Source organism: Rutilus rutilus, assembly GCF_951802725.1.
Source record: "Rutilus rutilus genome assembly, chromosome: 12".
NCBI lineage: Eukaryota > Metazoa > Chordata > Actinopteri > Cypriniformes > Leuciscidae > Rutilus > Rutilus rutilus.
In genome coordinates, this window is record NC_140217.1 from 3,543,453 (window position 1) to 3,571,187 (window position 27,735).

At 38.0% G+C, this 27,735-nt stretch overlaps 1 protein-coding gene across 4 annotated transcripts in view; it reads left to right on the forward strand.

Moving 5' to 3' along the window:
* Positions 1-25,772, forward strand: part of pbx1b (pre-B-cell leukemia homeobox 1b) — a 77,664-nt gene extending 51,892 nt beyond the window's left edge. The window contains exons 3-9 of one of the 4 annotated variants that reach the window (XM_084425282.1): positions 5,457-5,701; positions 12,742-12,932; positions 15,249-15,384; positions 17,148-17,307; positions 18,956-19,068; positions 20,492-20,581; positions 23,629-25,772. In XM_084425282.1, the coding sequence (XP_084281408.1) occupies positions 5,457-5,701; positions 12,742-12,932; positions 15,249-15,384; positions 17,148-17,307; positions 18,956-19,068; positions 20,492-20,581; positions 23,629-23,721 (1,028 nt within the window). In that variant the 3' untranslated portion in view covers positions 23,722-25,772. Of the gene's footprint in view, positions 1-5,456; positions 5,753-12,741; positions 12,933-15,248; positions 15,385-17,147; positions 17,308-18,955; positions 19,069-20,491; positions 20,582-23,628 lie in introns of all 4 variants that reach the window. The other 3 variants (XM_084425281.1, XM_084425284.1, XM_084425283.1) reach the window with 3 other exon arrangements.
* The last annotated feature ends 1,963 nt before the right edge of the window (positions 25,773-27,735 follow it).

The window sequence follows — 27,735 nt, forward strand, 5'->3', positions numbered from 1 at the left end:
TATAGTGATTGAGCTGGTTGGTTCTGAATGCAGTGAAAATGCTGAGGAAAAAGCTTCTTCAAGAGACAAGGAGAAAACGACGTTAACAAGGCTAGAGATGTGTTTTCTCCGAGGCGTTACGCCGCCCTGCTGGAAGGAATCATGCAGATCCGACACTGGAAAATATTAGCAGGAATCAATTAGCCTGCCATTATGGAGTAAAGTGGCCTTCAGTGAGTCGTGTAATTATGACCCAGAGCCAAGCCCATTGTGTGCGTGCAGGACCCTTCTCCCTCATCCCGCTTAATTGTATTTATTTAAGATAATCCATTCAGTGGTTTTAATTATGTGCTCTAGTTTACGAGAGAGATAAATAAATCATCGTTTGTCTCGGTGAGACGTGGTCTTGTAGGATATTCCTGCGTGCGCTTTATCTGTGCGGTCTGACTCTTCAGCCAAGTGTCAAGTGGAAGTAAGTGCACAAAAGACTGTTATTTAAAGAGTAATCCATCAATGGAAAAGAAATAAAGGAAATAATTAGAAAATGGAGGTCATTTAGAACAGTATTTGGACAAGCCCAAACCCCAAATATTAAACTTCAGCACTCGCCCCACACCATTTGTGCTACGGATATGAATGACTCTTCAAATCACACGGCTTGTTGAGGAGAGTTCTGGTGTTTTTCTGTGTGATCTGACTTTGTTCTGCAAAAAATTTTTTTTTTCAATTTTTTCTTATTTCTTTCTATTTTTTATTTTTATTACAAGCCTAGACTCATTTTCTTCAGAAGATATAATGAAATATATATATATTTTTTTTTTACAAGCCAAGAGTCTAAATCATTTTATTTAGAAAATATTTTTCTTTATTTTATTTTATTTTATTTTATTTTATTTTATTTTATTTTATTTTATTTTATTTATTAATTTTTATTTATATTTATTTATTTATAATTATTTATAATTTTTTTATTTTTTTATTTTATTTTATTTTTATATTTTTTTTTATTAATTATGCCAAGCATGACATCAAAGGTTACTGTTTAAATTCATTGCAGGATAACCCATTGAAAATGCCAGCGTTTGATTGGTGGGATGGATGTGCAGACGGCTGTATTCGAGCAGCTGGTCTCTCGATGTTTGGTCTTTTGCTCTGGGTAACAATCATCTGTCAATGAGGGATGACATCCAAGCCCAAACGGCGGATCCTCCTGTCCCGACAGATGCTGTCGTCGAGCAGGACCCGTGTTGTGTTTCTCGAGTGAAGCCACATCAGGAAATCTCCCTTTCTCACAAACACATGCTATAAACAGGATCAGGTCACGTGATCGCCACAGCGATATCACTCTGTTACAGCACGCCTGTAAACCTGACTTTTGATTTTATAGCACTTGAAGTATTGCTCTATATGACCTCATGAAACTGCTATGGTTCTCCATAAAGGTTTTCATGCTTGTATGTTCAGAATCTTTTTTTCTCTTTCCATTGACTTTTGATTCCGTGCCATTTTGTTTTCTTTCAGACGCGTATATCGTATTGCGTTTGGCTCTGGGTTTTTCGTTCTGTGTCCATCACGGGCCAAACTGCTTTGGGTTTTAACAGACTGATGGTGGAGATTCATCCAGCCAAGTAAAATAAACACCCGTGAATGTGAAACCGGGACTTGGCAGAGGGAGAGCTAATCGTTTCGTGAACGGGGGAATTTTTATGTTCCATTTTCGCTTGACAGTCTAGACGTTTTATAACGTTGGGAGGAATTCTGTTGGCCTTGAGTTTCTGTCAAGACTCCCTTGTGCTCACAGTCTATGTTTTTATTTCTAAAAGTGCCGTAAAACATGTGCTAAACTTGTGTGATAGGATCCTTATTCTCATTTTTTAGGAAATCAACTTCTTCGAGTTCTTGCTCAGAGTGTCTCAGTAGCCTACATTAGACACTTCAGGTTATGAACACAACTAACAGTCTTTCACAGTAACTGGTTTGATTTAGTGCTTTATCGAACTGGGGATCTTAAATGTGCTGTTTATGAGTTGTGAACTTCAGGCAAACCGCGTTACATTCGGCTGTGTGTTTGTTCAGTAGTCGAGTGAAATCACAGGAGCTGTATCAAATAAGAAACACCTGCTTTATGGCGTAGTGTTGGATTGCTTTTTGAGTGGTGTTTGTGCTCCAGATATGAATGATTCCTCAAGGTTTGTCCTAATCAGAGGTGTGCTGTTACTTTAATAGGTGATCAGATTTACAATTTTCACCTGACGGATGACAGAATGTGTGAAAAACCCACAGACTCAATAAAAACTTAGCCTACATTACCTGGTTTTCAAAGGTGTCGTATTATTTATTTAAATGTAATTTTTTTGCATTTTTTTTAATTATATTATTTTGTTGTTTTATTTGAATGTTATTTTATTTAAAATTATTTTATTCTGTTTTTGTTGTATTTCATGTTATTTTATTTTATTTTATTGTTTTATTTAATGTTATTTTATTTTGTTTTGTTGTTTTGTCTTATTTCATGTTTTTATTTTGTATTTTTTATTTCATGTTATTGTGTAATATTTAACTTTTTTTTATTATTTTTTTTTTTATTGGTTTTAATGTTATTTTTTTTGTTTTGTTTATATTATATTTTATCTTTGATCACTCAGGCATGTGATGTTAATCCATTTAATTTTTATTTGTTTTCATTTTATTTTATGTATTTTTTATTTATTTTTTGGTCACTCAGACACATTAATCCATGCCACTTCATTTTATTTTATTTTATTTTATTTTATTTTATTTTATTTTATTTTATTTTATTTTATTTTATTTTATTTTATTTTATTTTATTTTATTTTATTTTTGGTCTCTCAGACACGTGACGTTAATCCATGTCATATTTTATGTTACTTGCTTGATTTTATTCGATTTTTGGTCACTCAGACACATGATGTTAATCCATGTCATCTGCATAGGCTGTGAGATTCTCCCCATCTGAAGCCAAACCACCATTTCAGGTTGGATGAAACACGTTGGTTAATGAAACGGGATGTTTCCCGGGCCCGTGAAGCTCAGCAACACAGAATTGCGCAGTCTGGCTCCCGCTGGGCCCGAGTCGTGAACTCTTGACCTTTCCTGCTCGCCAACAGTCTTTGCATTTGCATTTTGACTTAAAGAGGAGGCGAGAGTCGCGTTCCCCCTCCCGATGGCCACGCAGCCGGCCTCTTTCTCACCGGGCCGCAGTGGTCTGGGTTAATGCTCCAGTGCGCGGGCTTTGTCTCTGGATTAATGAAGTGTTCTCCTCCCCGTTTCCTTTCACTCCCAGACAATGCATTGCCCCATAATCAGCGTTAATCTTGAAGTCTCAATGTCGTTTTTTTTTTTTTTTTGCCCATGTGTCAGAACTTGTGAGGAAATTACTACATCTACCTCTGACTCGCTAACTGGATGTGACGTTGGATGAGAGAGGAGAATGTCACTGATAATTAAAATGGAAGGAAGATCAAACCTGGCAGCAGGATTGTGTGCCATTCAGTGCTGAACCGAGAAAGCCTTTCATATCCTACCGTTCAGTCCCTGAATCTATATTGAGATATGGCATTCATTTGCATTTCAAATTTGAATTGGAACTAAAAATAGAGTGAAAAATATCATGTGATTAGTAATAAAGTTTAAAATCCTACATAATATTGCAGTATCTTATAATAAATAGTATTATATTTATAGTATCATGTATATAATAGTGCTATTTATGTAAGATATCAAATATTTATATACATAGTCAATTAAAGTGACAAAAAAAGGATAGTTTCTTTATGAAATAGTTAATGAATTAAAGAGCACTTGATTTCATTGGAGAACTAATTGAGTGTGTGTTTATTTCCTGTTCGATGTATGTTTAAGTGTGTGTCCAGTCTATGGTCGTGTGTGTCTGTGTTTTAACACTGAAGATCAGATGGTCAATCCGATGTAAAATATAAACACTAAGGCCCTCTAGTGTCAAAGCCGGAGAGCGCAGGGATACTCGTGCTGAGATTTACAGCGCTGAGTGGGAAGCTCATGATATGAATTAGATGAAGTTTTATTATACCATCATACAACTTGGCAAAGTCAGCTGCAGCCTTGGCCAGTTTTTGTTTTTAGACAGTCAATTCATCAGGAAGAGCAGATTCTCTGTGGATCGATGAGGTCGGGCCCGTCGTGTCAGACTCGGTGTATTTAAAGGTGAAAGGAGAGACTCAGAACAGTTTCACTGTTAGACGCACCTGGACGTTTCTCAATGGTTAGTGGATACATTGATGTAGTTGTTGTGGAGTTACATTGATTCCTCTCATCATCATGTTTAACTTTTACACAAGTTGACAGTTCCCTGATGTCTTTATAAGACAGAAGTTTTGGTCAGTAGTGTTCAGTGCTCGTCTGTGCTCAACCACAGAACAGTTTACAGGCTTTGCTCCAACTTTTGCCATTGTGTTAGAACTGGTTACTCTGTTGTCGCTTGCGAAACCAAATGGCGGCTCCGTGTGTGTAAACGTGCAGATTAAGGGCCGGTAATATTATAATAAGATCCCCTTCCAACATCAGAAGCAGAGTGAAATCTGATCAGCTCATTTTTTGACATGCTTGATCCCCACTTTTCACGTTTTCTGGGTTGGTAGAAGCACCGGGGACCCGATTAAAGCACTTAAACACTGGAAAAGTCCGATTTTCTTGATATGTCCCCTTTAAAGTCTCTGGTTTGAATAACCTTATCCTCAAAGGTAATTTATCAGGAAGAGCAGATTCTCTGTGGATCGATGAGGTCGGACCCGTCGTGTCAGACTCGGTGTATTTAAAGTCTCTGGTTTGAATTTTAGATTTTTTTGCACCCTCAGATTCCAGATTTTCAAATGGTTGTATCTCGGCCAAATATTGTCCTATCCTAACAAACCACACATCAATGGAAAGCGTATTTATTCAACTTCCAGATGGTGTATACATGTCAATTTCATAAAATGGACCCTTGTGACTGGTTTTGTGGTCCAGGGTCACATATGTCCCATTTAAAGCCTCTGGTTTGAATAAACCTTTTCATGTGCCGCTGGAGGAGCCTCATCTTTTATGCCCAAAATCATTAGGATATTAAGTAAAGATCATGTTCCATGAAGATATTTTGTCAATTTCCTACCGTAAATATATAAAACATTTATTTTTGTGAGTGAATGCAGCACAATCGCCAACATAAATGGACAACTTTAAAGGAGATTTTCTCAATGTTTTGATTTTTTTTGGCATCCTCAGATTCCAGATTTTCAAATAGTTGTATCTCAGCCAAATATTGTCCTATCCTAACAAACCATAGCATCAATGAAAAGCTTATTTATTCAGCTTTTAGATGATGTATAAATGTCAATTTCATAAAACGGACCCTTGTGACTGGTTTTGTGGTCCAGGGTCACATATGTCCCCTTTAAAGTGTCTGGTCTGAATAAGCTTTTCATCTGCTTGTTTGGTTCCAGTGTTGAGTATCCGCGGCGCGCAGGAGGAGGAGCCTCCCGACGCCCAGCTGATGCGATTGGACAACATGCTTCTGGCGGAGGGCGTGTCCGGGCCGGAGAAAGGCGGCGGATCCGCGGCGGCGGCGGCAGCGGCGGCGGCTTCAGGAGGAATCGGGGCCGATAACTCGGCAGAACACTCCGACTACAGAGCCAAACTCTCCCAGATACGCCAGATCTATCACACCGAGCTGGAGAAATACGAACAGGTCAGCAAGCCTGCAAAAGCCAACAGCCAAATTCCCATGCTGAACAACATGGTAATAATGTGATATAATCACATATACTGTACAAAGTAATCAGTGATGCATTCTGAGAGCTTTTTGCAGGAGATGCTACGTGAAGTTTACAGAAGCAACTGGGATTTTAGCGTAAACTATGCTTAGGGATGCACTGATATGAACATTTTAGCTGATAACCGATAATTCTTTATATTTGAAAGCTGATAACCGATATATTGGCAGATTAAATCTAAATCCAAATTATTATATCATTTTTGAGAGCCTGATTACAAAAACAAAAGCCTTACCATTAAAATCCATGACCCAAGCACACAATTATGATGTTCTCATTATAATTTTATGTAGCCGATATGCCAGACTTGCGCTGCTAATGTTGTACTTTACTGTATTTTCCTTATTTGAAGTGATTCCAATCATATTTCAAGCAATTCAAAACCATCATGTTGAACAGTGCGCATCTGAAGAGTCTCAGCTGAAGGAAATAATCCATTATTTATCGGCTTTAATATATCAGTCACATTCAGGCCGACAACGATAACATTAAAAATGAACATATATCGGCCGATACCGATATGGTGGCTGATATATCGTGCATCCCTAATAACTATGCTATTAATTTGAATGAACGAGAATTTCACAGACATCTTAATCATCTTAGAACATACACAAAACCAGATGATTTTTTGGAAAGCATTTTGATGAGAAATGAAAGGTGTGCGGTGACATCAGCCAACGTGTGCTGAAGCAAACAGTTTCATTTGATCCCATGTTGACTGTAATATCTCATAAATTAGATTAGTATAACATCTGTTTGACTGCCATTGTCATACTTTAATGTAGTGTGTGTGCGTGTGTGTGCGTAAGTGTAACTCAGCAGGCAGCATTTCCATCCCAAAATGTGTCAGATCACATCATGATGTGAAGCCTGTGTTTAAGATGCTGTCAGTGAAGGCAGGGTTACAGTGGGGCTCTGCTGGCAGAAAGAGGCTCTCACACACTCCGGTTTTAATGTTTGAGAGGCTGCTACTGACAGCCCAGCGTTCCCACGCTCATGGAAAACCGGAGAGCACACGGGAATGTTCAAATTGTTATGGAGGTTAATAAATATAGATGGGAATGGAAAGGAATTTAACGATTCTTCTTCCTATTAATACTATTCTTTCAGTAGCTTTAAAGATGCACACACTTAAAGCAGCTTTCTTTACTAAAGAAAAAATATAACTTTTGGTAACTAGTTGTGTATCCACTGTCGGATTATTATTAGGGATGCATCTATGTGAAAATTTTGACCGATACCAATAACCGATAATTCTTTGTATTTGTAAGCCGATAACCGATATATTGGCCGATAAATCTACTTCCAAATTTTATAAAATATTTGAGAGCCTGATTACAAAAACAAAAGTCTCACCATTAAAGGTCATGACCCAAGCACACAAGTATAATGATGTTCTCATTATATTTTTATGTAGCCTATATGACAGCACATAACTATGTTTTCCTTTTTTGAAGTGATTCCAATCATATTTCAAGCAATTCAAAACCATAATGTTGAACAGTGCACATCTGAAGAGTCTCTGCTGAAGGAAATAATCCTTTATTTATCGGCCAAATTTTCTTATCAGGCCGATAACATTCAAAATGAACATATAGCACCCGATACCGATATGGTGGCCGATATACAGTATCTTGCATCCCTATTATTATCATTAACAAAAAGTAAAACTATTAAAGCATTTTTGTTAATTAAGCTGAAATAACATAAGATATAAATATTAGATGAAAAACTTGCAAGGAAACATTTCTAGTTTTTGTTTAGTTTGAGTTGAAGCACTAAAATTACTAACTTGAAATTAAATAAATAAAAATTAAATAAAATTAAATTGAAATTAATGAATTTTATTAGAATTGTAAAATGTAATAGTATATAAATAATACTAAAATAACGTTAGTATTAGTAAGTACAAGTTAATATAAGGTAACTACATGGGCTAAGGTTAGGTTTAGGTGTAGGTTCAGGGTTAGTACCTAGTTATTACCCAGTTATTGTAATTTCTAAGTACATAGTACTTGGAGAACAGGACAGTGAAATAAAGTGCTACAGAATTGTATTATTCTGTTAAGAGCCGTTCATTTGGACTGAATCATTGAGTGAGTGAGTCATCAGATCGATTCATATTTCTGAGCCTCTTAATTGATTGATTAGACAGAAGGCCTCATTGGTGGATGAATCAGACCGCTCTGCTCGCGCTGTGTGTTTGCTGTTGCGTGCAGCTGGAGAGGACAGTGCAACAGAAAGACGCTTCGGCTATTTGTTGTCTTGTTGTATCATTTCACCGAGTCAGAGTCTTTCTGTCTCATCACATTGGCTTCAACTCTGCTGAAGCATCATTCTGTGGCCGTGATGCTGTAGATTCAGTAGCTCTGCAGAAAACACTCTTCATCTGAACTACAACAGACATGTTCGTCAAAGTAGGTTAGGTTAGGTTCTGCCATGTGTTGTATTTTATATCAATATTTTTGACAGGCGAAGAAGACGAAGATATTCCAACACAAGGTTTTAATAACAATATAACAACAGACAGGCGAACTTGACGCAACACACACTTAACACAGACGTTACCGGACACTGAGCAGAACACAGGCACTTAAATACACAGAGATGATTAACTGAACGGTGAACAGCTGTGATGATAGTGTTAGTGATTGTGACTGATGAGTGGCGGGAAATAGGAACAAGGAACACGAGACAAGAATGACAACAAACTAAAAGTCCTAGAACTGAATTCATTTGAACATAATGGTGACAATTTTGAATTAGCTTTTATTTTAAAATGTATTTATTATGTGATTTATTATACTGCTATTTATTCCCAGTTAATAGTTTTAGTGCTTCAACTTCAACTAATTTCACCTTATTGCCAAGGCAACATTAACTTTTCAGCTTTATTTCAATCAACATAAATATTTTTAATAGTTTTTGTTTTAGTTAACAACTGGTAACTGGTATTTTTATTAAATGGTTGTTTATTATCTTGATTCTCTTAAAATCTTAGAAAGTCCTGGAATTTTTCATAGTGAATATAATTATTTCTAGTTATACTTTAAAAATACTGTATTCTCCGGGAATGAGTCGCGCCTGCCAGTAAGGTCAAAATTGCATTTGTTGACAGCAGAAAACACTATTCTGACATAATGTAAAATACCAGTAAATAAAATTAAAATTTTACAAACATTATAAACACTATAAACATGTATTTTAGTTCCATTCATTCCACAACAAATCTTTTACATACAACAGTATTCAGAACAGAACATGATTGAAAACTATAAAACGTGTCATTCATCATAAACAACATTTATCATAAATGCCATGCCTAAACCAATCTTATTTCGCGTGAAACCGAATCTGCCGGCGAGTGTGAAATGAGCGACACAAATAAACGTGAGCTCATGTACGTCTTTCATTCAGCAATTGCATTAGGTGTCTATGGGTAGCATGTTTCAGATAATAAAAATTGGATTTATATTCCGGAAATATGGTAATCCAATGGCTTGAAATTAAACTTTCTGTTTAGAATCTTTCTTAAATTATTAAAAGTAAATTCCTGAAGGAATGTGTGTGAATGTGGTTTGTGGTTATTAATTGCTCAATGGTTAAAGGGATACTCCACTTTTTTGGGAAATATGCTCATTTTCCAACTCCCCCAGAGTTAAACAGTTGAGTTTTACCGTTTTCGAATCCATTCAGCCGATCTCCGGGTCTGGGGGTCCCACTTTTAGCATAGCTTAGCATAGATCATTGAATCGGACAAGACCATTAGCATCTCTCTAAAAAAAATGACCATGCGCCTGAAAATAGGTCTAATAGGTTATAGACAAACTTAGTCCCGGTCACGTTGGAAGTTACTGAGCTGGGCACTATTTTCAGGCGCTGCGTCATATCATTACGCCTGCTGCACTCATGGTACGGCAGCAAAGTTTCTTCATTATTACGCAGGAATGAGAGTATAATTCCTAGCCATATCAGCCTAGAAAATCGCAACTTTACATTTTCCGTCGGTCTTAGTACACGATGTAACTACAGAAGAGTCAAGTTTTAAGTAGGAAAAATATCGAAACTCTTTGGTCATTTTTTTGAGAGAGATGCTAATGGTCTTGTCCGATTCAATGATCTATGCTAAGCTATGCTAAAAGTGGTACCGCCAGACCTGGAGATCGGCTGAATGGATTCGAAAACGGTAAAACTCAACTGTTTAACTCTGGGGGAGTTGTAAAATGAGCCTATTTCCCAAAAAAGTGGAGTATCCCTTTAAAGAAAGCATCAACATCATCATGAGTATCATTCATGTTTAAGCGAGAGTCTTATGCGCTATCATACTCCTCTGAATGCAGCGCCAGGCGCGACGCAAGTGTTTTTTGCTAGTTTCAGCCTGACGCAGTTTTCATTTTCACGTCCTGCGCCACGTTGTTTAAATAGCAAATGCATTGCTAGCCCCATGAGCGGCTGGTCTGAAAACCAGGTGTGTGTTCATTTTGAGGAAACTGAAATAGACTGAGCCATTGACCAACTGAAACCTGGTCTAAAGTCAATGGCGCAGTATTTTTTTTTTGTTATTTAAAGGGTGCATTATTAATATGCGCATATAGGCGGGTCCACAACGCGTGTACACTCTGCTTATTACACACACAGGGACGCGCAGTAGCACACAAACATTCCAAATATTAAAAATAAAATGATTACAATGTAAAAGATTAATATTGTGTACATAAAGATATGGTGAAATCCGGCTTGTTCCGTAGATGGTCTGCTTGTGCTTTAACCTTTAACCTCACGCACGAGCAGATCCGTTTCCTCGCTAGAGAAGCGTTTCCGTTTGCAAATTCCGTCTTGTAAATAGCGAATCCGCCATGGCACGAGCGCAACTGGTTTTTAAAGGGAATGGGAGATGAGACTCACACACCCATTACTCATTAAGAGAATAGAGACAACCCTTTTAGACCATGCGCCGGGAGCGGCGACCATTTATCCCGTCATTAAACTAGCAAAAGTGGATTCGGACACGACCTTAAGTGCACTTGCACCTTGAGCTTTAGACCATGCGCTTACGTTGTTAAAATAGGGCCCTCAGTCTCTGCTGTAGCGGCTCTCGCCGTGGTCGGACAGTAGATCCATCTGTGATGATGAACTGTCGGGACATAGGAGAGGTGATATACTGAAATGCATTCTGGGACAGGGCCAGGTGTCCTCTGTGTGTTTGTTCACAAAAGCACATTCATATTTGTCATAGAGGAGCACAAACACACACACGGACCACCCAGCACAAGACCCAAAACGTCCTTCATCATCCCTTCTGTAACTGTTGTTGTCGTCTTCCCATGAGCCCCGGTTCTCCTGACACGCTCTGCTCTCCTACTCATCTGTTTGTGTCTCTCTGTGAGTAATGACAATCTCACGCCAATGAGGCCATTTCAGAATTAAGTCACAATATTGAAAGCGTAACGACTCATATTTATGCGTGATTAATGAACTCTAGAAGGATCTGCTCAGGAGGAATGAGGGCTCGAGAGATGAATGAGTTTATATGGACATCACTACATTAAACAGCATCCACGTTCTCTAGCATAATCTGTACCTGCTTCAGTCAGGATTCACGTGTGGATCTGCAATATGAATGCAGAGATATTGACGTTATAATTAGATATAATTGTATTTATTATTGTGGCTGATATTTGCTGATAAAAACAGTAATAATATTGTGAAATATTAGTATTTCAAATAACTGTTTTCTATGTTGAATATATTGTTAAAATGTAATTTATTCCTGTGATCGAAGCTGAATTTTTTTAGCATCATTACTCCAGTCTTCAGAGTCACATGATCCTTCAGAAATCATTCTAATATGATGATTTGATGATCAAGAAACATTTATGATTATTATCAATGTTAAAAACCGCTGCTTCATATTTTTGGATAATTTTTTGCAGTATTATTTGATGAATAGAAAGTTCAAAAGAACAGCATTTATTTTAAAATGGAAATAAGCTCTTAATATATATATATATATTTTAATAAAATTTACATTTATAAAGTTAGTCAAGGATTCGTCTTAACCTTTGTTCATCTGCTCTGACCATTGGAGTTAACCAGACTGTTATTGCTTCTGTATGTAAATGAGCTGTTGTGATTGGCTAACCTTTTCACTTGTAAAATGAGTGAAAAGAGTTACTGCCGTAAAAGTTGCCTAATACTGAATTGTTGTTGATATGCAAATGTGGGCGTTCATATGTTAATGAGCTCACCCTTGTGATGTCATAACATATAATTACTGAAAGAGTCAGTTTTATAGCTTGGTTTCAATAAATGTCCTGACTCATCTCAGTCAACTTTTTTAAAATAAGAGTTATAATGAGTTTTATTGCCAAGTATGATTGCACACACATGAGATATATATATACAGTGGTCGGCAAAAGTGATGTTCAGCCTTGGAAAACTCACACCTTCACCCTTTAAGATCTTTTCATCATATTGCGTAGTTGTCCTTAATTGTGATAACGCAATGAAACAAGCCAAATTGTGCCGACATTATTTTTGGCCAGGCTGTTATTCAAAGAAATGATGAACACATGCAAAAATAAGAGAGAACCACCGATTGGTTTGTGCTGTAGTCAAAGCTTTTTCCTGTGAACTTTTTGTTTTTCTATGCATTTTTTTATTTTGCATGGTAAAGTAAAACCTGTAGCTGTAGTTAGACAAACAATTTTGTCAGATAAATGCCGTAACCAAGTTTAGTGTTTTGTGCTTCCCTCATATTTAAAATATTGTCCTCATATTTTGATGGTTTTTTCGAACTTGTACGGTCATCCCCTCCGGACATCACTTTTGGCCACTATTGTTTGTGTGTGTGTATACATGTAATTTTCCAATAAATGAGCCCCATAAGTGGTCACTTCAAAGCATAACTTGTTATAGTAACGTGCGTCTGTCTCCGTCTGCCTCTGTCCAGGCGTGCAACGAGTTCACGACTCATGTGATGAACCTGCTGAGGGAACAGTCTCGCACACGGCCCATCTCGCCCAAAGAGATCGAGCGCATGGTGGGCATCATCCACCGCAAGTTCAGCTCCATCCAGATGCAGTTGAAGCAGAGCACCTGTGAGGCCGTGATGATCCTCAGGTCCCGATTCCTCGACGCCAGGTCAGTGTGTGTCGCTTTTCTGACGCATTTCTGCTCATTCTTCTCCACGCGCTTTAAATGCTAAGTCAAGTCACCTTCATTTATATAGCGCTTTTAACAATATAGAGCTTTACAGTGATAATAGGAAATTACAGTAACAGAGATTGTTTGGGCTTTACAGCAGCTCTAGAATAAAGTTATTGTCGCAATGATCATTAGTTATTAACTTAGGGGCCGCTAACACAGCAGAAAACCCTTAAGTTCTCTCTGCGCAAACTTTAAAAATGTGAACCTGTGAAAGCGCAGACGGCGTGCACATGCGTATTACGGGTTTATATAGGTATGCGCATTTGAATATGTGCGCAGGCGTGTAGTCTTTCTTTACAAACCAGCCCTCAACAAACTACTTGTCTGGTCTTAAAATTTATAATGCAGAATTTGTATCGCTTCCGCGTAGCCGTGCAAACCGGAATTATCCCGACAACGTTTTATCTGTACAGAGGTAAAGGGAAGGGAGGGAGGCCTTCACAGGGGAGAGCCTAGTTGACGCTTCAGGATTTCATTGTCGTCACGTCCAGGCGCAGGTCCTTCATCAGATCTGCATACGGCCTGGATCCGGCAGACTGCGGTAAACCTCGGGACAAACAGAGAGACTTACATTAGCGTAGAGTAGACACCATTCTACGCTAAGCCTGTTACTACCACGTCCATGTAAACAAACGCTCCCGCTGTTTACTGTTTACACATGTGTTTTCCCGTCCCTGATCCTTCCCGGGGGACTCGAGGTCCCAGACTCGCGCTTTCAGGGCCACATCCAAACCCACACACGCTTTGCCGTGTTGAGTCCATCCCTTTCTCAATGTAATCGCTTGTTCTCTTTGAAACGTGCCTGGGATTTGCATACATTTCTCTGCGGATAAATCGCGCTGGAAGCCTGGAGTCGGAGGCATAACATTTAAATGAGCTTCATGTTTCCTTCCAGCACTCCGAACCCATTCTCTGTGTCTTTGGAGCATGCTCAGTTCCTCTGATTAATCCTCTCTTCGGCTGAGACCATGCTGTGCTCATTTGCATTTAGTGAAGAGGGGTTTTGGGGAGGAAATCGGCTCACCCTTCAGTGCTGCATATGTAAAACCCCTGAGACGAGCTCCAATCGCACACTCTTAACCCACAGATGAGTGATGCTGAGAGGAGGTTGAATTCATTGGCACCCAAAGCTCAATTCACTGTCGTTTTAAAGCTCTTCACTTTCGAGTATGTGTGCGGTCTGCTTTATTCCTCTTTTCCATCTCGTTTGAATTCATCTGGCACCTTTTCAGGAATATGCGCCTTATCCTGTGGAAATAGGAAGGCGGTTTATCTTTCTTATTTTCTTAAGTTGTCAATCTCTGGAGGTCAAACTAAATGTTAAATGTCCTGTTTCATGTAGTTTATGTATTTCATGTTGCCGTTTGGGATTGAGATTAATTTGCAGTTTTGTGGTTTTCCAATAAACATCGAAGTAAAATAAAGTCAAATAAATGGGTTACAAGGGTTGCATATTCATCTTTGTATCAAGCTATCTCTCAGTAAAGAGCTACAGTAGTTAGTTGGTATGCCATTATTGATCAACTGTATATTCCCCATAAAGTAAGGGAAAAGTTTGTACTGTCAAATCGATTAATCACATATATATATGTATATGTATAAGTGTATGTATGTGCATGTGTATATTTATATATATATATATATATATATATATAAATTCTAAATAAATAAATATGTATATATATATAGAACTTGTGTGAGTGTATATATACTGTATATACACACAAACTTTTATTCTTTCATGTTAGATGCAAAGCAATTAATCTGACAGCACTACAATTTATAATATAATATAAATACAGTTTGACAGCACAAAAAAAGTGTTTGATCATTTTTCCTACAGTAACTTTGGTAACGAAAGACTAACCAAAGTTAGTCGAAAGTTGAAAGATAGTTGAATGTTTTTTTTAAGGTACTTTTCATGCTAGGTTTAATTTATCAAATTTTTTCAATAATTGTACTACTTTATCTAACATTGAATAACTAGCACAATAGTGATAAAGTCAATAAAAAGGAATGATAAAAATATGCATTAAAATTCAAAAAGAATACAAAACAGTATAAAAGCTACACAGAATAATGTAGATGTATGTAATTATAAACTGAATTACCTATGCACAGATATGCTATTTACAGTAACGTTGAAATGAAAGTGGAATGATGCAACTAAACAAACTCACACAAGTTCTGTGAAGATGTGCACATCTGATCCATCGCTCTCTCTCTCTCTCTCTCTCTCTCTCTGCACAGGAGGAAAAGACGAAACTTCAACAAACAGGCCACAGAGATCCTGAATGAATATTTCTACTCCCATCTCAGTAACCCGTATCCCAGCGAAGAGGCCAAAGAGGAGCTGGCCAAGAAATGCTCCATCACAGTCTCGCAGGTACGAGCCCTCAAATATTACACCCATAAAAACACATCATAGTTCAGTGATAGTGAGATCACGGTTCTTTACTATTCAGTGTTGCATTGTTCTGAATGTTTATCATATTCTATTCATATACCATGCAGTTTCAAAGAATACCTTAGAATTTCTATTGCACACTTTCCAGTGATGTCCAAACACGCCATCTTCTCGAGACACAGCCGATGTTTGTTTCCACCTGTTTTGCATGTGAAATATATCAGTAATACTCACGTGAGTTCAACCTCATGCAACTGGAAAACAAAATCATTTGCAGCACGGCACTGCATGCCTCTTAGCATTTTTCATCTGCTGCGCTAAATGCATAATGCATTCTAAACTATTTAATAAATTTAGCTGAAATGATTGTATGATGCATTTAGGCCTGGTTTTCAGTCAGGCTCGCGGGGATGAGTGATGACCGCCGCGCCGTTTGTAATATAGAAACACCTTTAGCCTCTCGCGGGAAAGGGAAGCTTAGCCGCAGGATTGATTAGCTTTTCATCGTAATGGTGTTTATCATTAGCACAGAGCCTCATCCGCTGGTGTATTAGCAGTAATGGGCGTTAGTGTGTGTGTGTGTTGAGTGATTGCTGTCAGTGTGTGCTGTGATCATTGCTGCCAGCACACACTGACATACTGAGATTGGTGTAAGTGATGTGTGTCAAGTGTGTGTGTGTGTGTGTGGTTAAACCTCTGTCCTTGTGGCCATCACAAGTTCTGTCCATAACATCCATCGTTGTTGTGACATCGACCAGCCACTTATTTTTTAGCAATAGTGTAAACTTTAAAGGATGAACATTAAGTGTGTAATTGGTACTTTTTCTGTGCATTTTATTGTTCTAGTGTTGCTATATGATGAGAATGATGTACTGTAGTTTTGTCTTAAAACTATCACCTTATAAATTGGCTTAATTGAGAAGTTTGATTGCAATGGTAGCCTACCTAAAATGCGTATAAACAGTCAAGATTTACAGTTATCAGTATCTAATTGCTTCGACATTCATTCATTAATTGAAAGAAAAAGTATTTTAGTAGTTAGATCAAATAAGATATATAAAAAAAATGCATTGCATCATACACTACCGTTCAGAAGTTTGGGGTCAGTAAGATAAAAAAAAAAGAAATTAATACTTTGATTCAGCAAGGATGCATTAAATTGATCAAAAGTGACATTAAAAACATTATTATGATCAAAAGATTTTTAGGTTACACTTTATTTTAAGGTGTCTGTGTTACAGTGTTACATTCATCAAAGATTCCTGAAAATAATGCATCACAGTTTTTGCAAAAATATGAAGCAGCTCAACTGTTTTCAACATTGATAATAATAATAATATTTCTTGAGCAGCAAATCATCATATTAGAATGATTTCTGAAGGATCATGTGACACTGAAGACTGGAGTATTGATTTGATCACAGGAATACATTACAGTTTGAAACATATTCATGATTGTTATAATATTTCACAATATTTCTGTTTTTACTGTATTAATAAATGCAGCATTGCTGAGCAGAAGAGACTTCTCTCAAAAAACATAAAAAAAAAATCTTTCCGACCCCACACTTTTGAACGGTAGTATAATGCATGTGTTTGCGTACTGTGTGTAACATTTTTTCCTCATTGTAAATGTCTGTCTAAAAACCCGTTCATGTTTAATAGTCCATCATGATTTGTGTCCGTGAGGTTCAAGAGGACGCTGTTTAAAATCACATGTCTTGATGTTGTTTTTGTGGGCAGGTGTCCAACTGGTTCGGAAACAAAAGAATCCGATACAAGAAGAACATCGGAAAGTTCCAGGAAGAAGCCAACATGTACGCCGCCAGAACGGCTGTGAGCGCAACGAGTGTGTCCACACACGGCAGTCAGGCCAACTCCCCGTCCACCCCCAACTCAGCAGGTGAGGCCGCTAACCCTTCACGAGGCCCATGATTCCTGCTCAGCTCAAGCCACATTCATTTACACAGCGCTTTTTACAACACAGAGCAGCTTTACAGAGAGAACAGGAGAATAATGCAACAGAGTTTGTGTCCTGAAGAAAATAGCGATAGTCCAGCTTAAGTAAGTTCAGTGATGGTTCATTTTTGTTGTAAAAAAGTTATTAATTTAGTTCATTTATATATATATAGCCGCTCTGTGATGTCATGTCCAGCTCAGGTCAGTTCTCATATAACAGTGTCAATGCAGGCAGATCAATAATATTGTTGAATATTAAATTAAATGTCCCCAACTAAGCCAAAGGCGACAAAGGTGAAAAAATGTGACGGTGGCGAGGAACCAAAACTCCATCAGTGACAGAATGGAGAAAGAAAATACACTTTTTTGAGGCGCAGGACTTTACCTCGTGTAGCGATGCTGCGGTAAAGCTGATTTCTATAGTGTAACTTTACTGCATGTCAAGCTATGGCGCATTCAGATATCTGATGTGTTTTTACTGGAACAGAATGAGTGCTGTGCGGATCACAACATGCCCATGTCTCAGTGCTTCTCTTTGGGGAACTCAGAGGACTTGTCCAGTTAAAACAAACCGCTTTTTGCTCCGTTAAAACATGTCCGTAGAGTTAAGTGAGAGTTAATTCTACACAAATAAATAAAAAAGACTGTGAGGGAGAGACTAGGGGCGTCAATCCTTCAGATGACAAATTAATAAAAATACACGACTGTTAAAAAGTTTGGGGTCGGTAGGAAATACGTTTTTTGAAAAAAGTCTTGTATGTGATTAGAAATACAGTAATAAAAGTATAATATAGTGAAATATTATTGCAATTCAAAAAACAGTTTTCTATGTGAATATGTTCAAATGTAATTTATTCCTGTGATCAAAGCTGAATTTCCAGCATCATTACTCCAGTCTCCAGAGTCACATGACCCTTCAGAAATCATTCTAACATTATGATTTGCTGCTCAAGAAACATTTCTGATGTTGAAAACAGTTGAGCTGCTTCATAATTTTGTGGAAACCGTACACATTTTATTTTTCAGGATTCTTTGATGAATAGAAAGTATTAAAAGAGCATATATTTATTAAAAGAGAATTTTTGTGACATGATAAAGTCTTTATTGTTGCATTAAAGTATTAATTTCTGTGAAAAAAAAAAAAAAATCTTACTGACCCTAAACTTTTGAACGATAGTGTACATTTAAAAGAAATACAGTAAAAAAATGTAAGTTAGTCTTTTTTTTCTCAGTGCAAATAATTGTTTCACACATCTTTATGAGATATCAGATTAGAAATAAATTGAGATGCAAATGATGCATTTTAAATTGCATCAAATGAAATATGGCATCTGCTCTCAATCGGTCGATTATTATAGAATGATTAAGAATTCAGTTAAAAATCAAACTTGCACAAATCCGCGCTGTGATCTGTGGTGTCGAGCTTCCTCTTGCTGCCAGCTCAATCTCTCCTGCTTTGCAACAGTTCTTCGTCTTCTTTACGGGCTGCTTTATGATCTCAAAGCTTATCTAACTATAACTCTCTGGAGGTTTTCAGACTCATTCTCTCTGGCTTATTCTGTCTATCTCTGTCGTGTTTGTGCACCTCTCAGGTTCTGCTGGCTCTTTTAGCATGTCAAACTCTGGCGATTTGTTTATGAGTGTTCAGTCTCTGAACGGGGACTCGTACCAGGGCTCTCAGGTGGGAGCCAATGTGCAGTCACAGGTACAGTGCCAATCAATCACCTCAGAAACACACACTGCAGCGCATGTGCTAAGTTTCCCTCGTGTGTGTGCGTGTGTGTGTGTGTGTGTGAGAGTACACTTTGACTATAAGTAACGTTGCCTCTACATGTCTGCTAACTCTCATTAGAGTATAATAAGGGGTTCGGGTTAGTAGAGTAAGTTGACATGTACTTGCAAAGTTACTTATAGTCAGTATAAGTGTGTTTGGAGAGCATCAAAATAAAGAGTTAGCAGATATTAAGCAGACAGTCTAATGAGAGTCAGCTGACGTGCAGTTGCAATATTACTTATTGTCTAAAGCGGACCATCAAAATACAGTTTTACCGGTTTTTTAAGTAAACTTGAAATGTTGCAAAAGATATCTTGTGAACTGCCTCTCTACTGACTGAATTTTGAAACACTTTACACACTGTAGACAGCAACTCTAATAATGACTTCTGTTTGACATTAGCATGTTACTAACGAAACCAATACACAAATATTGTGGAAAATAGGAAAGTTTGATCATGAACTTTTCTATGAATACTTTTCATGAAATACACACAACCGTTAAAAAAGTTTGGGGTCAGTAAGATTTGACATTTCTTTGGAAAGAAATGAATACTTTTATTCAGCAAGGATGCATTAAATCGATCAAAAGCGACAGTAAAGACATTTATAATGTTACAAACCACATCTATTTCAAATAAATGCTTTCTATTCATCAAAGAATCCTGAGAAAAAAACGTATCACAGTTTTCAACATTGATTCATAATTGATTCATGAATCATAATTCTAAAGGATCATGTGACACTGAAGACTGGAGTAATGATGCTGAAAATTCAGCTTTGATCACAGGAATAAATTACATCCGAACATATATTCACGTAGTTATTTTAAATTGTAATAATATTTCACTGTTTTTACTGTATTTTTGATCAAATAAATGCAGCCTCGGTGAGCAGAAGAGACTTAGCGATCTTAGCAACCCCAAACTTTTGAACCGTAGTGTAAGTATATATTTAATCAACATTTCTTTGATTTTGGTTTGATGCAATGCATTCTGGGGTCTACCACAGTGCTACTGTACAATTGAGGCTTCTTATAAGGCAGCGTATGGAATATACACATCTTAAAGTGCTGTCTAGGACCATAGGCAGCTCACTAGGTCTCAGAACAGAGCCGTAGAGACTGGCTTTGTAATGCGTTTCATTGTCTGCATGTCATCCTGTGTTTGTACGTCTGTGTTTCATCGTGTTTTCTTTGTCTTTTATTGTTGTTTGCTTTCTTCGACCTTGCTTTCTTCTTTGACGTGTCGTCTGACTTTGCTTTGTTTGCGTGCGTCGCTTCATCCGACCTTGCGCTCGCGTTTTTTTTTTTTTTTTGTGCGCTCTGACCTTGCCGTGTTGTTTTTTTGTTTCAGGTGGATACCCTTCGCCATGTTATCAGCCAGACAGGAGGATACAGTGACGGCCTCGCAGCAAACCAGATGTACAGTCCGCAGGGCATCAATGTAAGGCGAGAAAAAAACACTTCTTTTTTTCCCCCTTCCTCTTGTTTTGCCCTCTACCAATTATTTCAAAGCCATAGGGCTCAGAATGCCACTTAGTGGGACTTGTCTGGGAATCGTGGTCACTTAGTTGATTGCCTGTGTGTCGTGAACGCCACGGGCGGCGCTGCCCAGCGAGACGTGGACACGAGACCGGCCCGGGTCTGTCTGAACCCATCACATCCAATCAGATCGGCCCGGCACCTGCAGCCACACGCCCCGCTGACGGGAACGGGGGAGAACAGGTGACACCGGCCGCAAATATATGAGTCCTCGTCGTGCCCCAGAGTCACCTGACCCTGATTATCCCCCGAAGGGCGGCAGAGAAAAACACTCCGCGGACAATCTCGCAGCCGAACGCTAAAAATAAAGCCGTGGTGAAACGCTCGTAGGAGGACATCCTGAGCGTGTTCGGGAAGCGGGGGAACGGGAGGGGCGCTGCTGGCAACTTGGCGCGACGAGAAAATTCACAGCGACAAGCCGTGTGGTAAAGGGGAAAATCAATACGACAGACACACGGGGAGCGGAGTGTGGACTCGGGACAGCAATCCAAGCACATTGCTCAGATCAGGTTCCTGCCGAGCTAATGGGCTTGACAGCGAGCCGAGAACGAGAGAGCGAGCGAGAGAGAGAGAGAGGGGGTGGGGGGGGGGGGGAGGTCAGCGTCTCTGTCCCGCTTACGTTCTGTCGCGCTTCGCTGGCCGTATGTTAATGAGATCATACACGTTCAGGGGGGGATGTATGCAAATCCTGAGTTTTCCTGGATCCGTGTGGAGATCTGCGGGATCAGAGAATTGTGGGCTTGACTTTGATGCACAGACACTGAGAACGTCGCGAAATTCACATCCAGCTTTTTTAGAAAGCATTGAATACAGGACAGTCATTTAGGCACAAGCGGCACCATACAAAGCAGGATGATAAATTCATATTTAATTAAGCATACAATTCAGTTTGAAACATAAAAAAAGGGATTTTTCATTCAATTGTTAAAACGTTACATTTTATTTTTACAAAACAAGTAAATGTGTTTTTTTTTTTACTTTCTATGCATCAAAAAAAATATATGAAGCAGCTCAACTGTTTTCAACATTATAATAATCATAAATGTTTCTTGAGCATCAAATCATCATATTAGAGTGATTTCTGAAGGATCATGTGACACTGAAGACTGGAGTAATGATGCTGGAAATATAAAATAAATGCAGCCCTGGTGAGCAGAAGAGACTTCTTTCTAAAACATTAAAAAATCTTACAGACCCCAAACTTTTGAATGGTAGTTTATAATATTATATAATATAGAAAAAGTCATTAAAATTTATTACAACTTAAAATGATTTACATTGTTAATGAAAATGTTTCTGTTTATGTCCAAATCTAAAATATTCTAACCTTTAAACACTGCTTGTGTGAGTGCATGTCTCCATAAAAATGATTGTATTCAAAATTTTCCACTTTAATCCTCATCCTTAGAAATTCAATCGTCAGAAGGTGTTTGATATTAGATATTATTTTTAAATTGGTGGCAAATGATTGCATCGATATAAACCGAGTGCATATATCAGCTAATTTAAGACTTTAAATGTGGCTCGTTTGAAATATCTTGTTTGAAAATGCATGTACAGCCGCCCCAAAAATATCAAGTGACATTTATAAATGTCTGAATGTCATTGCATTAGATAAGTTCACCACATGAACTATGAACATGTTCCACTAGCATTTCACAACCACAACGAGGCACAATACATTGTTCTTGTACAGTGTGTGTGTGTCTTTCTTTGCAATTAATGACACTTGCTTTGATGTTTTATTTTCTAATGCAATGACACTCTAATGCATTTTCATTGTGACTTAAATGTAGATTAAATTAAACCGTACATTACATTGAGTTTATTTAAATGTATTGCAGAAAGCATTAGTGGGATTTGATATTGTGCGTTGATCTGACTCTCGACATGAACAGCATCATTTGAAGAGTTTGAAGAACAGAGGAGCGTAGCGTCGCTGTCTGTGAGATTAGTGATGCTTCTGCTGCATGTGTGTGTTTCTTCCACCTTCTTTCTCTCTGTGTCCTTCCTGATTCCTGTTTTATTCTCAGTCCCGATTCTTTTCTCTCGTTGCCTCTCAGTATTTGTGTGTGTGTGAGCTCAGATGACAGCCGTTACACACACTGAGCTCTTACAGGCTGATTCCTGTTTTCTGAGGACCGTTTCAGAGCGACTGAAACCTGTGCCGTCAACAGAATTACTGATAAAACTGTAGCAGACAGCGGCTTTTCTTAGACTTTGTAAGCGCTGACGAAAAAAGATTGAATCTTATACTCACTAAGGCTGCATTTATTTGATCAAAAATAGTAAAAATGTGAAATATTATTACAATTTCAAATTACTTTTTTCTGTGTTGAATATTTGTTATAATGTGATTTATTCCTGTGATCAAAGCTGAATTTTCAGCATCATTACTCCAGTCTTCAGAGTCACATGATCCTTCAGAAATCACTCTAATATGATGATTTGCTGCTCAAGAAACATTTCTGATTATTATCAATGTTGAAAACAGTTATATTTTTGTGGAAACCGTGATACATTTTATTTTTCAAGGTTCTTTGATGAATAGAAAGTTCAAAAGAACAGCATTTGTTAGAAATATAATCTTTTGTAACATTATAAATGTCTTTACTGTCACTTTTTAAAAAAATGAACGCATCCTTGCTGAATAAATGTCTTTAAAAAAAGCACAAAAAACAACTAAATGACCCCAAACTTTTGAACAGTAGTGTGTGAGTGAAAGTGTCTGTGTGTGTGCGTACACACACATCCCCAAGATGTTTTTTTGTATTTCATTTTTCACTGTTTGCAACTAAATCATTGTTTCTGTCCATTTAAATGATATTCCACACCGAGTAAAATGGACTGGAATACAACAAATATTGACTGACAAGCCATTTTTCCCTGATATTGTGCTGTAATCAGTCCCTCATGCTGTGTGTGTGTGTGTGTTGTTCTCTCCGTCAGGCGAACGGTGGCTGGCAGGACCCCACCACCCCCTCCTCCGTCACCTCCCCCACAGAAGGACCCGGAAGCGTTCACTCCGACACCTCCAACTGATCCTCCACACACACACACACACACACGGACTCTGCATCACGCCACACGCTCTTCCCTCCAGTGTGTAAAGGACTTTTGTGAACACAACATCATCATCATCATCATCATCATCATCATCATCATCATCCCTCATCTTCATGCTACCTCTCAAAACATCAGGGTCTGAAACAGATCCAAACCAACACAATAGACTCGACAGATCAACCCGTCCCAGAAATAATCCAATGCCTTCGTCGTCACCACAAACCTCACGTTATGTTTGAAACATTTTGCAATTTTACCATAGTGCCAAAGTACTTTTATACATCTCTTTAGTAACATTTACACAACAGATTTTACATTATAATAGACGTATTATGCTTGGAAAAAGCAGTTGATTGGGTTCACACTGCCTCTGAGCTGAAGTCAACTTCACTTCTGTTCGTCTAATAACCTTTACTAATCTCCTGAATATTCAGGGCCAGATTTACTAAACAGGGCAAAGATGTGTGAGAGCGCAATCCCATAACAGCGCCGACGACACACTTCCATGATGACCAACACAATCTACCAAGAGCAGCGCAAACTACCATCTGTGTTAAACATGCTTTAGGGGAATAATAGCGCAAACACCAGTAAATTGACGAGCGCAAACCTTAGTAAATCACCTTGCACGATTCATTTAAACACTCTCCTCCCATAAAGAGAAACTCCTACAAATGCATATGTAATAAGTTCAGCCGTAAAAATAACCCTTTTCACTGCGTATCTTTAGTAAATCCTGACAGTAGTTTTTAACGCCTAAAGAGGGTTTGCACTGGAGCAAGCTGTTAGTAAATCTGGCCCTCGGTCGTTTAGATTATGTTTATGTACATATGGGAAAATCATAATTTCCCTGCTTTAATGAGAAATAAAGGCAATGCAGTTATCAAGTCTAGTTTTCATTTTGAAAGATTACCATCGTGTTATTTTAAACGAGATGCGTCACACTTCTGTTTGTCTGATGTTCATTTCCAGACACACGAATCCCTTTATATGTCATAATCATCATCATCACTGAAGGATCTTCATCAGCGCACATGAGAATGCAATAAACGGAAATCAGAAGAAGTGAACAAATCCCAAATGTGAAACGGCTTTCTTTTCCACAGTTTCGTCGCACGTCGGCCTTCTCCCCGGGCGACTTTGATACCAAAAACCCCAGACGTGTCCGTTCTTCACGTGGACATCACTCGACACTGTTCATGCTGTAAATTGTGTACTATCTAGTGCGCTGGGATGCGTTTCTCACGAATGTCCGCGGTGCGTCATACACTCGAAACCAAAAATCCAGCTGGAGTTCCGTCGCGTTTCTCTAGAAGAAAAGGAAAAGCTAATGATGGCACACAAATGCAGAAATCGTTTGGATATATTTTTGATGCCCTCCCGTTGTGAATAGCCGATTCTCGTTTCTTATTTCATATTGGGCTTGTTTACAGGGGCGGCCATATATTTTATTTTCTCGCAAGCATAATGTGAATGCGCGCTAGCTTCTATATGTAGATGTGCACCTTTGCTCTTGTTTTGCTCTTTTTATAACAATCGCATCCACGCGTAAAGTGACACGGCCTTCGTGCGGATTGTGGAGGGTTGAAGAGATCACTGCGAGGAAAGTGTCGTGGACGGTCCCATCCTCACGTTCCCCTTCGCTCACGGCGTTTGTATCGCTGCCTGCCCAGCAGAACCATACTCACAAAAGCCTCATATAATGACGCTTTTAGTTTTTGCATATACAGCGGTTTGTAAAACATCAAATGTTTACTTTGTTGCATGTCTTTTGTTCTTTAAACTCCTGCAGTGTTTTTGAATGTTTCTTCTTTTTTATATCAAGCGCAGAGGACATTCTCCTGTCAACTTTTAACTTTTAAGATCTCTGCATATGTATAAAAGGAATAAAATGGAACAGCAAACTATTGTCTTTTTGATTCCAACTCGTTTTTGTGAAGAAAAACTAACAAGGTGTAGGTTTTTTTGGTCTCTTCATTTGTACTGGTAATGCATATTCAGAATAAATAGATTCTTTTGTTGCCATATGTTTCTCTCTGGTGTCTGATTTCAAGTTAAATTAGTAACAGTGCTTTACTTTAACGTGTTGAATGTCATTGATATGATCGTTGGCCTAAGAGAACGTATGTATTGCGTCTCTTCTGTTGATTGAATTGGAAATAACATGAAATATTTACAATAATATTGACTATTATTTTATCAGTAACACTTTACAGCGAGCTGACGATGAGCAATCCGGTCGTTACAGTATTTATTCAATAAAAATACAACTGTTCATTGTTAGTTGATGTTCCATTAATTATCAGATACAACTTTTGATTTCAATAATGGGTTTGTAAGATTAATGATGTGATTTGGAAGTGTTTTTCATCATTAGTTCATGTTAATTAATGCAGTTAACTAATGTTAACAAATGAACCTTATTGTAAAGTGTGAAAGTGTCACTATTTTCAGTTAAATGAAAAGAGAAATGGCATTTATCTCCTTCTCCCAGATCAAACTGAGAATATGGATGATTTTGTGTGAGTTTTATTTTTCTCAGGGAATGCAAATGATCCGTTTGTTTTTAGTCTGTGGTCCGAGTTTAAGCAGATGACGTCAGACTTATTAAGAAATATTGTACATTTTGATCTGGCTTTCTGCATTTTTTGAAGGGAACACTGAAGATCATGTTTATGTGAAACACTTATGTATATAAGAGTATTCATTCTCAGGAAAAGCTGCCATTTGTGAGCAAACAGAATAATCAAATGAATATGAATGATCTTGACTCTCATTAGTGTCATTTTTATATACTATGTTTTTCATTGAAATATCAGCCAATTTGCACACCAAATTCATTACCATTGCCTCTTAAATTGATTGCATATTTTTAAAAACCTACTTTGGCTTATATTTTGCTTTTATTAAAGTGAAAAAATCACGCTTTTTCAATATGTTGTGTAGCATTGTCTTTAAATGATTTATGCTTTTTCTGTGAAAGTGCAGACTTCGTTCATGCACATTCTGCTCTCACTCTTAGAAGAAAGGGTTCTACATAGAACCTTAATGGGGTTATATCTATTTATTATGTATTAATCACTTTTTATTGCTAATGTGTGAACGGCTTGTAATGACTCTTAAAAAATCGAGACCTTCCCCGACTTCCTATGATTTTAACATAGGCTATTTTCATCACTAAAAAAATGAAATAACACATGAAACATGATAGTATTATGCAATCATTTAAGCATTTCTCCTTATCTAGAACGTTTTTGGCATGAAGGGTTCTTTAAAACTGAGTCAACAAGAACCCTAGAGTTCTATATAGAACTCCATTGAACCCAATTATTTCTAAGAGTAAGGCTGTAATATGCTGACCATCATCATCTGAACACTGGAGGTCATGTGTGCTTCCTATTGTAGTCTGGTACTGTAAAAAACAAACAGAATTTAGAGTTTAGCAATATGAAATTATTTAAAAAATAATAATAATAATAATAATAATCCTGAAAGATTCCCGGGCACAAATGGCAGTGTTTCCTGAGAATGTCCCTATAGCGGATGCTGTTTTACCACGGTGACATCACTCCAGACTGTCTCTCTCATGTTAAATGTGCTGTGATATCCAGTCCATTCTTCCCGGGCTGCACTTCATAAACACACGAGTCCTCGGAGGAGAGCGTCTCACTCTATCTGCTGTTTCAGGAGCGTCTCTCTGAAAGGTCAGCAGCCGAGGGACTGAGGTCTGGAAAACAAATTAAGGGAGGAAGATGAATGCAAAGCAAAGCACTGTGCCTTTATTGATGGCCACCATTTAGAGGATCTCTGTAGTCCATTTTTCACTCGCCACGAGCGGGACCTTGTTCTCAAATTGAATTCAGAGCCTGAATCTTTGAGTGAAGTCAAAATGTTTGATTGAGCTTCACAAACACAAGCGTAAAGAGAACATCACAAATCACAGAAGAAAACACTGAAGATAAAATGAGGGGAAAAATAAAAAATACACCT